General features: G+C 46.6%; 1 protein-coding gene across 6 annotated transcripts in view; it reads left to right on the top strand.

The window, feature by feature from the left end:
- Fbn3 (fibrillin 3) overlaps positions 1-14,861 on the top strand; it is a 66,640-nt gene that overhangs the window by 12,921 nt on the left and 38,858 nt on the right. For all 6 annotated transcript variants that reach the window (XM_050127448.1, XM_050127450.1, XM_050127446.1 and 3 more), the window contains 11 exons: positions 2,623-2,775; positions 3,114-3,302; positions 4,551-4,775; positions 5,748-5,873; positions 6,281-6,409; positions 7,491-7,616; positions 9,285-9,410; positions 9,852-9,977; positions 12,111-12,236; positions 14,160-14,282; positions 14,458-14,580. In XM_050127448.1, coding sequence (XP_049983405.1) covers positions 2,623-2,775; positions 3,114-3,302; positions 4,551-4,775; positions 5,748-5,873; positions 6,281-6,409; positions 7,491-7,616; positions 9,285-9,410; positions 9,852-9,977; positions 12,111-12,236; positions 14,160-14,282; positions 14,458-14,580 — 1,572 coding nt within the window. The remainder of the gene's footprint in view (positions 1-2,622; positions 2,776-3,113; positions 3,303-4,550; positions 4,776-5,747; positions 5,874-6,280; positions 6,410-7,490; positions 7,617-9,284; positions 9,411-9,851; positions 9,978-12,110; positions 12,237-14,159; positions 14,283-14,457; positions 14,581-14,861) is intronic.

Raw genomic sequence — 14,861 nt, 5'->3', positions numbered from 1 at the left:
GGAGTCCACAAGGCTGCCTAGGAATATGGATGGAAATGAAAGTGGAGAATGGACAGGATTCTGTTTGCAGGAAAGAGAAGGAGGTATGGCCCATTCTCAGCATCACCTCTAACCCCTCAGGCTAGGCCTGTATAAGACAGAACTAAGAATATTGTATTGGAATTTGTCCAGTCTCCACCTCCAGGGTCCTTCATAGCCATAATAGGAGGTCTTCCGCCAGAGGACCAACATGTCCTCTGGATTTCAAGGGACTGATCCAGCTACAGAATCCAATTGTCTCTGAACATGGACTTTGATTTGGTCCTGGGTGTGTTTGTTTGGTGTGTGTGTGTGTGTGTGTGTGTGTGTGTGTGTGTGTGTTTGCCTGTGTGTATGTCTCTATATCATATGCATGTATGATGCCGGAGGAGGCCAGAAAAGTGCATTAGATCCCTTGGGACTAGAGTTACAGACAATTGTGACCCACCATGTGAATGCTGGTAACTGAACCTGGGTCCTCTGCCAAACCATCTCTCTAGCCCCTCAATCCTGAGTTTTTAGTTCTAGCTGAGCTGTTCCAAGACTATGAGATTTTACTCAACTGACTTTTTTTTTTAAAAAATCTTATTGTGCCTCAGCTTTTTCATCTATAAAATGGGAATAGTAGTCATAGCAATCTTGAATGGTTGCTTTGAGGATAGACAGTGATAGAGCTGGGGATATGGTTCAGTTGGTAGAATGTTTAGGTAGCTTGCACGAAACCCTGGGTTCCAGCTTCTGCACTATGTACAGCAGTCATAGTGGTGCACACCTGCCAATTCTAGCACTCCAAGTGGACACAGGATGATCAGAAGTTCAAGGTTACCCTTGACTACAGAATGAGTTTAAGGCCACCCTAGGGAGGCGGGAAAAGGGAGAGAGGAGAAAAAGAGAATAAGCATAGCAAGATGTAGTGAGACAGAAGTCGAAATGATTTGTAGATGACTGGTGCACAGTTTGCTCAGTACATACTTTGGATATAAGGAGTACCCTGGGGAGGTTAAGGCAAGAACTCCTGTCAGCAAGGGTGTTTAAATCATTGACAGCTGTAGTTTACATTAAAATTCTCAATCTTCGATCTCTTTTTTCCCTACCGGAGAGACAGCTGCTTGTCAGACCCCATGTGGTTAGAGAATCTGGTTCCCCACCTTCAACCAAATCTAATATCTGGGTAACCTTGAACCAGAGTGTTGTTGTCTTCTCGTCTGAACAGGTCTCTTCTGAGTAGCCCTCTCTCTCTCTCTCTCTCTCTCTCTCTCTCTCTCTCTCTCTCTCACACACACACACACACACACACACACACACACACCTGGGAAGTCCCCAGGTACACAGGGGGAAAAATTGGCATGACTTTCCAGCATAATGTCAGACAGAGCCAGCTGCCAGCAGCCCTCTCTGGTGGTGGGAGGAGTTTCTCAACCAAAGGACACCAGCTAACATTTTCGGGAACTGAACCCAAAAATAAGCCTGAGAACTCTGATCTCCATGCAAAGCCATGGGCCCAAGAGTCTGGTGAGAAACAGAGGAGTGTCTGTGTTTCTCATACCAAGGTAACTACGGGATCAGTTGCTTCCAAGGGCAGTGGCTCCTAGTGCATCCACTTGCCCCCTGGGAATGCTTCTCCATGCGGCCCTGTGATAGCCAAGGTCAGTAAGCAAGGACACATGGACATATTGCCTGAGTTTGCAACAGGTACCCCCTACCGCTAAGAAGTAAGAGGTCTTCCTCGTTGTGCTTGAAGAAGAGTTTGCTGGTGGTGGCAACGAGAGATATTGGAGCCATGGTCCAGATGAAGACCTAATTCATCTTCTATAATGATTTAGAGAGTTTTAAAATAGGAAGTACTGAGCAGGGTTTACCCACATGCTAAATTGTGTGTGTGTGTGTGTGTGTGTGTGTGTGTGTGTGTGTGTGTGTGTGTAGTGGTTTTCATGTCTGCTTTACATGCAGAAGGTCCTGGCTTTGGGCCTCAGTGGAACCACAACTTATGTTATTTATTGTGTATATTTTATTTATGTGTATGTATCTATGTGAGTGTGTGCCACCTATGTGCAGGTGCCTGCAGAACCCAGAAGAGAGCACTGGGTCCCCTAAAGCTGAAATTACAAGGGTTGTTAGCCACCCAATGTGAGTGCTGGGAACTAGACTCATTTTCTAGAAAGAAGCAAGTCTCTTAACCATGTAAGGCACCTCCTGCTTTGACTACCCCTTTCTGAAGCAGGGTCTCCCTAGCCTGCTTCAGAACTCACCACATTAGCTAGGGTGACTGACCAGGGAGGCCTAGAAATCTACTCTTCTCTGCCTCTTCAGTGTTGGGATTGAAACTGCATACCATCACACCCAGATTGTTTGCTTTTTATGTGGTTCTGAGGACCGAACTCAGACCCTGTACTTTCCATCTCTCCAGCTCAATGCTCGATTTTTCCTCAAGGCAACACTCTTCTGAGGCACTGTGGGTGCTTGGAGCACCCTGATTTATAGATGAGAAAACATAACTATGACAATCAAGGAGAGCCATTCTAGAACAGTGCAGGTAACCGCTGGAATTTGAACCCATCTGTGCTCAGTTTGTGCTTAACTTTTCCTCCCTGTATCCTGCTACAGAACGCCAGGTGGGCACCTGCTTCTCAGTGCTTATCAGAGGTCAGTGTGCTGCAGGTCTCACTGGCCACTACACTCACAGACAGTGCTGCTGTGACAAGGGCAGGTGTTGGGCGACTGGTCCATCCCCAAAGCTGTGTCCCCCACGGGGTTCTGGTGAGTGATAGCTTGAGCTTCTAAGTAGAGAGGTCACGGGTGGGAACTATGGCCTGGCTTCAGATTCTGTTCTATGTTTTATTATTGTTATTGTTGTTGTTATTATTATTATTGTGCGATGAACCACTATATAATGGACTTCCCATGCTTCAGCATTGCCAGGGCATAAATTTACTCAAATTCATTATTGTATGATGGGAAAACCATTCATGCACATGCATGCGGAAGTTAAAGAACAACTACATGAAGTCAGTTCTCTCCCTCTGCCTTTGTTCAGCTCCCCACGCTCGCAAGGCAAACACCCTTCGTCACTGGCCTTCAAACTCTGTTCTTTGCAGGTGAATTCCTGAGACTGTGTGCCCAAAGGCTCCCACTGCTGCCCGCCTATGCAGACTTCTTCCCTGGACTCTCAGAAGTTGGATCCAATAACCTGGGCTCTGCCCTAGGGCCAGCACAACACAACCACCGTGGTTCCAATGGGCATGGGCACCAACGTTCCACACTGAGCTCTGGCAACTCCAACAGTGGTGAGCCCTGGTGGGGCAGGGAGATTCAAAAGCTAGGGCTGAACTTGAGCCTGAGGAAGCAATCCTGAAGAAGGGAAGGAAGCTTCTCTTTGATGGAGTTGGGGTTTTGGATAAGGAGTCCCAGGGGGCAACCATAGTTGGCCTTCCATATTTACTGTTTAAACTAACCTTAGAAAATACTGGAGAAGAAAACATCTGCCAACTCATTTCATTGTTTTATGAACAACATATAGGAACTATCTGTAGAAGCTGGCTCTTCCAGAGATCCAAATTGGGAGCCCACAACTGCCTGTAAGTCCAGCTCCAGAGAATCCAATACCAGAAAAGTCTGGCCTCTGAAGGAACTTTGCACTTGTGTACATACACACATGGGCACAAGAAAAGTAAATCTTTTAAAAATAAATATATGCACACACCCAACCACCCACAAACACACTCACACATAAGTTCTTTCTCTCTTTTACACACACAGAGATATACATACACATACACAGAGAGAATACTAGCATAGCATTGCTTGACAAAGGGAACGCATTATCTTGAGAAATGGACAACTTGGTACTTTTGCTGTTGTGTCGACGTTTTAGATCTTGCTTTCCACACACGTATGTGGCATATGGGAATCACTTTATGCTGTCTCGGTGCAGTGGAAACCAAGGCCAGGGATTAGACAGTGACTTAGTTTTAGAATTTGCCAAGGACAACCTGACTCCTCAGTGGTGGATTCTGAGCAAATTCTCTACTACTGAAGCCATGTCCCAGCTCCTGATTGGCAGCTTCTGGACAGGCACTCCACTGCTGGTCCATTATTCAAGCCCTCACTGGAAGATCCTAAGCAGGTGCTCTACTGCTGAGCAAATCTCCTGGCCATATTCTGGTATATTATAGTACATCCTATTCTAGACTATCCCAGTATATTCTAGTCAGAGTCTCTACCACTGAGCCACACACCCAAGACTTTCACTGGGGATTCTAGGCAGGAGCTCTCCTGCTGAACTACAGCCTCAGCCCTCCTCTGGGCATTACTTTGAAAGGTAAGTGGACAGAGTTACTTAGAATAATACTTAGTACATAATAGGGACCCAGGCAGTGTGGTGACCTCAACCTTCAGCATGAGAATGCCACATCTTATCGCTCTTTGAATCTCTCTCTGTTGGGGGTGGGGATCTCAGGCAAGTGATACCAACTGATAATCCTGCCAAAGTGTAACAATGATAGGACCCAGTGATCAACCATTCCTCTGTGCAGACGTGAGGCTGGGGCTGTGTTTCCTACATTGGGATGAGGATGACTGTGGAATTCCCTTGCCTGGCAAGTATCAGATGGATGTCTGTTGCTGCTCCATTGGGACATCATGGGGAGCTGAGTGCAAGGTTTGCCCAGAGCCCAGCTCCCCAGAATTCTTCAAACTGTGTCCCCAAGGGCTGGGCTTTGCCAGCCAGGACTTCCTATCTGGCCGACCCTTCTATAAAGGTTAGTCTGGGGAGGGGCACACCAAAGGAAAAAGGTCCTAAAGGGAGAGTGGTAAAGGGTACAGCGTGGTCAAAGGTCTGATGGTAGGAAGCATTATTTGCAGGTAGGAGGTTTACTATCCAAGGCATAGTGATATAAGACTGTCATCCCAGCACTCAGGAAGTAGAGGCAGGAGGACCAGAGATTCAAGGTCAGCTTTGGTTGGGCTACAAGAGACTCTTTCAATATAAATTTAAAAAAAAAAAAAAAAAACAGATTTGGTATGATAATGCAGTTGATGTAATGTTTGCCTTGCAAGCAGGAGGACCTGAGTTCAATTCCCAGCAACCATGTAAATTCTTGGGTACAAGTTAAACAGATGTAATCTGATAGCTGAGCAGACAGAGACAGATAGATCCCAAGGGCTCACTGGCCAGCCAGCCTAGGTCAGTCCCAGGACAGTGAGAAAGCTTTTCTGAAAAATCAAAGATGATTTTCCCTCCTCAAAGCTCCTGAGAAACAACAGTTAAGGCTGTCTTCTGGCCTCCACATACACAGGTGTGTGCGTGCACGTGCACACACACACAAAGTGTGGTGGTGCATGCCTATCAAGCCAGTGCTTGGAAAGTAGAAGCAGGAGCTGCAAAGTGAGTTTGGTACTGTATTAAGAAGAAGAAGGAGGAGGGGGGGGGGGAGGAGGAGGAGAGCAGGATGGCTCAGCAAGTAGAGGCATTTTCCTCTAAGGAGCCTGACACTGAGTTCAAGCCTCAGGAGGCACACAGTGGAAAGAGAGAACCAACTCTCAAATTGTTTTTCTGACCTCTACAGTGTATGCACCCACATACATGCATAAAACATAAATATGAAAGACTTAAGAGAGAGGGATGTTAGCAAGCTCAAGAGGTAAGAACCTAGGGAAGGCTTAGTGTATGAATCCCAGACTAAAGACCTTCGGTGTGGTTTACCTGACCTTGTTTCCAACCCGTACTCCAGATGTGAATGAATGCCAGGTGTTCCCTGGCCTGTGCACACATGGCACCTGCCGCAATTCTGTGGGCAGCTTCCACTGCTCCTGTGACAAAGGCTTTGCCCTGGATGCCCGAGAAAGGAACTGCACAGGTAGGTGCCACTCCCCATCTGGTGAGGACAGGTCATGCATGTAGGAATTTGTGGGAGGGGTCCCTGTATTGAATGTGAAGACAAGGTTCATTCTTCAATCTCCTTTTAACATACCCAGCTATGGGTGTGGCCTAAGACAGCTCACCACCCTGTCTGTGCTGCAGGGATCTCTACAGTCTATGGAGGGCAATCCAAGACTACCTCTGAAAGGAAATTCCTTGCCCTTTTTCTGTGTTCATCTGAGGCATTTCTCCTTCCTGGACTCAGTTCAGTTTCTTGGGGCTCTTGGGCAACCCTCAAGTCTACAGAGACCCAGCTCCATACGTCCTCTTATTTGAAACCCCTGGCCTGTAGATCCTCATGTTTGCACACACAGACCTCTGGCCCATATGTCTCTGTCCCCACAGACATCGATGAATGTCGTATCTCACCTGACATCTGTGGCCACGGTTCCTGCGCCAACACCCCAGGCAGCTTTAAGTGTGATTGTTTTCCCGGTTTCACTAGTGGCTCTTTGCTGATGAAGAACTGCGTGGGTGAGTGGTGGCAGGGGGAGGCCATGGCAGAGAGAGAGAGCCATGGGCAGGAGGGACGTCCAGAAGAGGGGTGCCAAGCTTGCTGCTGCTGTGCAGATGTGAGGAGAAGCTGTAGCGTGCTGTTGGACTACCGTGGGATACTGCCACTAAGACAACACATTGAGAATGTGTGCCTTTTGGGGAAAGGAGCTACTCCCAGAGAAACCATTTAAGAAGCATCTAGCTTTGGGCATAGATTTATAATGCCATCTCTCGGAAGGCTAGGGCAGGAGGATTACCAATTCTAGGCCAACCTGAGCTATATAACAAGGCCCTTTCTCCAAAATAAAAGAGGTCCCAGTCATTCACTTTGTTATTTACTCAGCAAACATGTCACACGCATTCACTGGATTGGGGTAATGCAGAGAGTTTAAACACAAAGGGCTTCATAACTCCATGGGAAGACAAATGAAGTTGGTCTTGAAGGGTTAAAAAAAGGACACAAAGTTGGGTGAAGTAAGGAAGGGGACTGTAAGTGGGAGTAAGAGTAAGGTAAGATCAAAGTGTGTTCAAACTCTCAAAGAACTAGCTGAAGAGCCTTTCCCAAGAAAGCACAATTCTTATGCAGTCTGATGGGATACACCTATTCTGTGAGGTCTGGAAGGTGGCTGAGGAGAGTGAGGGTCAATAAAGTAGAGAGCACAGGAAGTGGCTGAGAGATGGGAATGAGTGGGATGGTTCAGTGAGTAAAGGTTCATGAGGCCAAGCATAACAACCTGAGTTTGATCCCTGGTACCCACATCATACAAGAGGAAAAGGAGCTGTCACAGTTGTCCACTGTGACCTCCACACGCACGCCACAGTGGCTGGAGGAACAGCATTGTGAAGGATCTGGGGTGCACCGAAGGGTTTAGGGAAATTCTAAGAAATGACACAGAGGCCAGAAGGATACATGCAAAAGCCCCGGGGTGGGTGTGAGAGGTAGAAGGATAGGTATGGCTGGACTGCAAACAGGTAAGGAGGGGTGCCACACAGAGAAGCTTCCCTAATCGCCCCATCCTCGGGTCAGCATCATCAGCCTGCTGTCTTTCCATGTGTCCAGATGTAGACGAATGTGCTAAGGATCCGCTGCTCTGCCAGAGAGGCACCTGCATCAACACGGAAGGGAGCTATGAGTGTCGCTGTCCCCCTGGACATGAGCTGAAGGCCCAAGGCACTGCCTGTGAAGGTGAGCTTGCAGCAAGATATGAAAGAGTGACGGGGTCTGGCACGTGCTCACATCTGTGTGTCTATCCAAATGTACAGTAAAAATGTGAGATGAAGTGTATGTATGTGTCTCTGAAGATCAACCTCTGTGTGTGTGTTTGCATCCACAAGATTGTGGTAGGAGTGTGAGTGTGAAAAGGAATAGTATGTGTGTGTGTGTAACATATGTGCATGTAAAATGGAAAAGTGTATGTGCGTGTGTGTATGTATCAACATGTGTGCATGAGTAGTGGTTTGTATAGTTGTGTCTCGTGTGCACAAGAGAGTGAGGTGGTTCATATTGTCCACCTGACAGGATCTAAAATCACCTAGGAGACAAAGCTCCAGCGTGTCTATGGGGGAGTTCAAGTTCCTACATTAAGTTAATGGAGGTGGGGAATACCCAACCTGAATGTAGGTGACATTATCTATCCCATGGGCTGGGGTTCTGGTCTGACTAAAAAGGAGAAGGGAGCTGAGTGACAGTGTTCATCCTGCTCTGTTTCCTGGTGGATGCAGTATGACCAGCTGCCTTATGCTCCCATCACCATGACTACCCTACCGTGATGGACAGTATCAAGCTGTGAGCCTAAGTAAATGCTTCTCCCTTGACTTGCTTTTCTCAGACATTTTGTCACAGTAATGAGGAAAGAAACAAATACAAATGGGAAGTGTATCTGTGAACACACCCATGTGAATAGCTATGAAACTGTATCTGTGCAAAAGCAAGTGTGTTTGTGAGTCTATGTACAGGTGTGTGTGTGGATGTGCAAGGGCAAACTTTTGCATTTGAGTACGTGTGCATATAGATGAGCCTATAAGAGGACAGAAGTGTATATTTGGGGGTGAACGTATAAGTGATGAGCAGGTCTATGTATTTGCATGTGAATGGACATTGGTGTGTGTGTGTGTGTGTGTGTGTGTGTGTGTGTGTGTACCTATAAGAGTATATGTGAGGATGAGGTACAGATTCATGTTGGTACAAGGGAGATGCATTCATGTCGGAGACTCTCCTTTCTGTAACCAAGACTGTGGTCCCATGGTCTGAAGGAGTACAGTCCAGCCTGGCAGGGAAGCCATGGCTACAGGAGCAACTAGCCACATTGTATCCACAGTCAGGAAGCAGAGTATTTAGGAAGTGCAGCTGAGTTACAAAATGTCAAAACTGATCCACAATGACCCACTTCTCCCAGTGAGGCTCACCTTCTAAGAGTTCCACAGCCATCTCAACTAGCACAACCCTGGGACCATGTGCAATCGCAAGAGCTTATGATATGAGTAAATATAAGGCTGTGTTTCTGTGTGTATTTATGTAAGCACACACAGTATGAGTGTATCTGCGTGTGTCTGGGTGTGGGTTCATATTTGCACAAGGATGAGTTTGTACGTATAAGGTGTGTTTCTATCATGCCTCTAGGTGTGAGCATGTTTCTTCAGGTGAATGCATGTGTCTACAAACGTGCATGACTTTGAGCTGCGCATGATTAAAAGATATATTTGTGAGCAGACAGGCAATCAAATAGTGGGATGCTGGTGCAAGCAGCCAGAGTGAGCTCACTGGGATGCATGTGATGGCTGATAGGGGATGAGGGACAGTAAGGCTGCTCTTTCACCTGAAACTGTCACCAGCCATATGTGTTCCTCCCACCAGACATCGATGAATGCACCACGAGTGACAGCCTCTGTCCCCATGGCCAGTGCATCAACATCATCGGTGCTTTCCATTGCTCCTGCCACACAGGTTTCCAGAGCACTCCTGATGGCCAGGACTGCGTGGGTGAGACTATGCCATCTCTACGATGCTCTCTGCAATTTTCTGCACAACACAGCTCTCCCCAGCCTTATTTCCAAACTCCTCTACGTTCCTGCCCCTAATTCAGCCCAAGCTCACCAACCTGGTTCCCCTCTTGTCTGCCCTGAAGACATCAATGAATACCAAGTCCAGAACAGAGGCTGTGAAGTGCAGTGCACAAATGTGAAGGGAAGCTTCCGGTGCAGCTTTTGACAGGATGCCCAATAGAAGGGCGTGCACAGGGTAGTGTGTCTTATGCCCTCTGCTTGGGATGTGAGCACCAGATAAGGCCTAGGCTAGACAGCAACTTCACACAGAGCTAGGCACGATCAGCCAGATCCCAAATATCTAAGCCCTGGACAGGATCCTAAACTCTTCCTATGTCCCTGTCCCCCTTCAACCCATCCCCTATCCTTGCTTCTCAAGATGTGGATGAATGTGAAGACAACCTAGGCATCTGTGGAGAAGGCCAGTGTACCAATGTGCTGGGATCTTACCATTGCATTTGCTATGATGGCTTCTCAGTCTCACCGGACATGAAGATTTGTGTAGGTAAGCAGCAGGGGCTGGGTGGTTAGGGACACACCTGAACACACCTCTCCATAGCCTGTGTGATCCTGTCATAGAAACAGAGACCTGCCCCCAACTTTTTTATTCCCCTCTGCATTTAACATTCACCATATGCCCAACACCTATCAGAGACCTATGCTTGTCCCACAGGCTATGCACTAATAACTACAGGCAAAGGGTGGTTGGTTGGTTGGTTGGTTGGTTGGTTGGTTGGTTGGTTGGTTAACTAAAGGTGTTGAGCATTGTTCAGAACGTAACTGTGTGCTGATCTCTGTTTGAAGACCTCCCCAAAGCTCTTTGGATAGCACAAATCCGTCTTCACCAGGCCACAGGCAGTTCTTCCTCCTGGGGAGTAGACGCATACTGGGCGCCTTGTCAGGGCAGAGCTGAGCTAGAGCAGACAAGTCCCCGGTGGTAACAAGCCCACCAAAGGCTTTCTAACCCAGTAGATCCTGAGCGTTTCAGCTAGGAGGAATGTCAGAGAATATCTTTCAGAAGGTGCTAATGAGAAATACAACTGAGGCAACACTTCTACCCAAAAGGCATGTCCTGCTTTTTAACATGACAGGACATCACCTATGAAGTCCAAACTCCAGAACCGTGCAATTCCGTTAGTCACCCCCAAAACTTTTCAAGCCAATTCTCTAAGAGTTTTAAGTAAGTTTATGATTTTATTTGGGGCACACTCATAACTATCCTACATGTAGTCAGTAAGCCAAGGGTTAGACACCCCAGCACACCATCCAAATACAAGTTAGCATAAACACATTGACAAACCTGGCTAGCTTTGTGAAAGTCAGCTGAGTGTGTGGGGCCTCTTTCCTCTGCTTAGGCTGTGAGGACCAGAGAAGAAAACCTGGATATTTTGGTTAAATGCAGCCCTTGTTACATATATTTGAACATGTATTACTTTGGGGAACACATGTAAGTTGTGTTCCATGAAAAATGCACTGTGAAATGCTCATAGAAGACTTATAAATACCCTGACCTGGGCCAGCAGGTCGTTCTTCAGTGACAGTAGCCTGAGGGAGAAGACCAGGGGACCAGAAGATAAAGACAACAAGAAAGTTTAGGACCAAGAGGTCTTATACTAGCTATGTCTCATACCAATCGAGTTTATTAGAAAGGACAATATCTTATATACAGTTTGCAAGGTGGGGGATGGAACAGAGTCAGCACAAAGCCATCATACAATGGGATGAAGTCAGCATGAAGCTAATCAAGCCATGTTACACAAAGGGAACACAGTAGATCTCAACTTCATCACAATCTGAGCACACAGCGGCCTTGGGACTGGTAACTACAATATCTTCAGAGGAAAAAGTCAAGTTTCCAGGAACTAAAACCTTCACTCTTTTGAGGTGTTAACCCTAGACCCAGACTAAACCTTGACAAGTCTGCCTGCCACTGGGCAAGGACACAGAGCTAGGTCCCGTTTGTCCTTTCATTGGGGCATCTGAGAAAACCTTGGATCAGCCTGACTCACTATCTAATGCTGGTCCTAGAGGGAGCGCTCAACCTGTGTTAGTAATTTGTTTCTGTTGCTGTGATAAAAAAAAAAAAAAATCAATGTAGGGGTTAAAGGAGTCTATTGTAGCTTATAATTTCATGTTGGAATTCGTCTGTCTGTGTGGGAGGTCAAGGCAGGAACTTCAGACACAGGGTGGTCATGTCACATCCACAGTCAAAAACAGAGAGACACGAATACCTGCATGCTCACATGCTGCGTTACTCAGCGCCGTGTCTCCACTCTTACCTAGTTCAAGACCACCCCTGCCAGGGAGTGGTGCCACCCACCGTGATCTGGGTCCTTCTACATTAGTAAACTTACAACAATCCCCTACAGATATGCTCACAGGCCAACCCAGTGTAGACAATCCTTCCCTGAGGATGTCTTCCTAGGTGGTGCTAGGTTGTGACAAGTTGACAATCAAAACTAACCGTCACGCTTTTCTTTGCAGACACCCACACAGCCTAGTAGGAGATTCTGCTGTGTGGCAACTACTCGGGAATACTGGCGATTTCCCTCATATGGCCTGCCTCCCTGCCCTAGCCCTAACCCTATTCCTCTTCCATCACCCTGCCCGCATAACCCAGACCCTGTCCTCACCACAGATGTGAATGAGTGTGACATGAATCCCCAACTCTGTCTCCATGGGAACTGTGAGAACACAAAAGGATCCTTTACCTGTCATTGCCACCTGGGCTATGCCATCAGGAAGGGAGCTCCAGGCTGCTCTGGTGAGTGAAAAGTCAGCCAGCTGGAGCTGGAGAGATCCAAAGAGCCAGCTTGAAGATCATTAGCACTGTCTCCATGCCTTAGGATAGAAGGCAACGAGACTCCTTCTTACTGTTTCCACTAATGAAACCCCTTGACAATAAAGCACCCTGGGAGCCTCTTAAAGAGCTCAATAGAGGGAACCCCAAAGGAAAGAGCAGCATTCCCAAGGCAAGCAAGCCAGATGGTTTTCGCATGATACATGGATTAGCATTTAAACATCTAACCAGTTAGAGAATTCACATCTCAGATCAAACTTCAAACCCCAGGATATTTTCTCTATTCAGAATGACAGTGAGGAGGCTGGAATCAGGGGATGGGTGGGTAGGTTTCTTGGTACAGAGAAAGGACCTGCCCTAGGCATCTCTCTAACATCTGGTTGTTGTTGGCAGACTGGTAGAATTTTATTCACAAGAACATTACACCCACAGCTGCCTTCATATTTGCCTTGTATTCTTTTCTGCTTGTCTGTGCCCAAATTCCCCTCTTAGAAGAGCTGACTGAACCAGGATGCAAAACAAACCATGATAACACTGTAACTTAGTGACATCTACAAAGATCATCTTTAACTATGATCACCTTCATATATGTGGAAGGTCATAATTCTCTCTGTGTGTCCTCTCTCTGTCTGTCTCTGTCTCTGTCTCTCTGTGTGTGTGTGTGTGTGTGTGTGTGTGTGTGTGTGTGTGTGTGTGGCATTGTATCTACACACAACTGTGTTTTTGTGGGAGGGGATACATGTTCAAGTGAATGTGTGTGCTTATAGAGACCATAGGTCAACTTGTGTCGTTTCTCATATCCACCCTACTTTTTTGAAGCAGGGTCTTTTGCTGAATTTGAGGCAGAGCAATTAGATAGACTAGGCTGACTGGCCAGTGAGTGTGAAAAAAATCATTCTGTCTCTGCTTCTCTTGACGTAGGATTACAAGCATGCTCCAACATGCTTGACTTTTTATGTAGGTGCTAGAGATTGAACTCACGTATATAGTGTATATAGCCAGCACTTAACCAACTGAACTGTCTCTCAGGCCCACACAATTTTTTAAACATTTTGTTTACATATGTATGCATTGTGTATGTATTTTGAAGCACTGGGATCAATCCCAGAATCTTTCTCATGCTAGGCACACACTCTATCAGTGAACTACCCATCCAGTCAAACTCCAATACTTCTTTGAAGTTATTAGAGTTGATATAAACTTTTACTTTAAATTTTATTTATAATCAAGTATATAATCGAAGCAGAAGGATCTCAAATGCCAGGCCAGCCCATTCTACATAGTAAAACCATGTCTGTGTCAAAACAACAAAATAACGGGCTTGGGTCTGGCTCTGCTAGAGACCCTGCCTGGAGTGTGCAGATCCCTGAGTTCAGTGACCAGGCCCTATGAAGACAGACATACAGATAGAAATAGATAGGTGGATGGATGATATATAACCTTTATTAAAAAATGATGGATGAAAGATGATAGACAGAAAGATAAATAGATACCTTTAAAATGAATGGATGGATGATAGATAACTAACCTTGGAAAAATGAATTGATTGATGGGTGAAAAATAAAATATGTTCATGCAAGTCAAAGTGGGGAACTATATAGAAAAAAATGTTTATTTAGTAAACAGTGGCTCACACTGATTCAAAATTGGAAAACCTGGTATAGATAGGCATCTTGGTTTAAATGTTCATTGGATAATTGTACTTAATGTCTACCATGAGTCATTTCTGAGGGCCACTGCAAGTCAGATCTGGTGGCCTTGAGGCTTCTTTCTTGGGCTATAAAAGAAAATGGAAGGTCCTTGGGAAGTCTATCTGTCTTTCTGTCGTTGTCTCTCTGATTCTTCCCTGCTGTGACTGCTTCCTACCACTGTTCCCTCTCCCCTCAGATGTGGACGAATGTGAGTTTAAAAGACACAGTTGTGACAGGCACGCCTCCTGTCTCAATATCCCTGGGAGTTTCTTCTGTAGATGCCACCCAGGCTGGACTGGGGATGGCTTCAAATGCCACGGTGAGTACCTAGGGGCAGAACATCCCTGAAAGGTGGAGAGGTAGATGGAAGGCAAGGCAGGGTGACGGGTGGAGACTAGGAGACGATATGTGGGAACCTTGTGGGTCTGGGAGTGGAGAGTCAGCCTCCCACAGCCTCAGTCCATACCAGGGGATCCCGGCTCTGTCTGCTGCAGACCTGGATGAATGCGCGATCCAGCAACATCGTTGTGCTCCGGAAGCTGGCTGCCTCAATACCCTGGGCTCCTACCACTGCACGTGCCAACCAGGATTTGTTGGAAATGGCTTATTCTGTGAAGGTGAGGTGGAGGGCAGGGCCTGAATGGGACAACCACTGCCCCATGGGTACTAGAGGGTCTACGTCCTTAGCTCACAGAACCACTCTCTGCATGCCCACCTGTCCTCTCTTTTGGTTACCACTTTTTTTCTGATTTTTAAAAAATTCTTGTTATTACCTTGTGTGTGTGCACAGATGTGTGGGAGGATGCACACATGTATAGGTGCACATATATGTGAGTACATGTGGAGGCCAGAGGTTAACTTCGAGTTCCTTCCTCAGGAGACAATCACCTTGGGATGG

The sequence above is a fragment of the Alexandromys fortis genome, unplaced genomic scaffold (genome assembly GCF_014885135.2).
Source record: "Alexandromys fortis isolate MF-2015 unplaced genomic scaffold, M_Fortis_MF-2015_v1.1 scaffold_271, whole genome shotgun sequence".
In the NCBI taxonomy this organism is placed as follows: Eukaryota; Metazoa; Chordata; class Mammalia; order Rodentia; family Cricetidae; genus Alexandromys; species Alexandromys fortis.
Note: the sequence above shows the minus strand (reverse complement) of the source record. Positions and strands in the feature narration are given on the sequence as shown.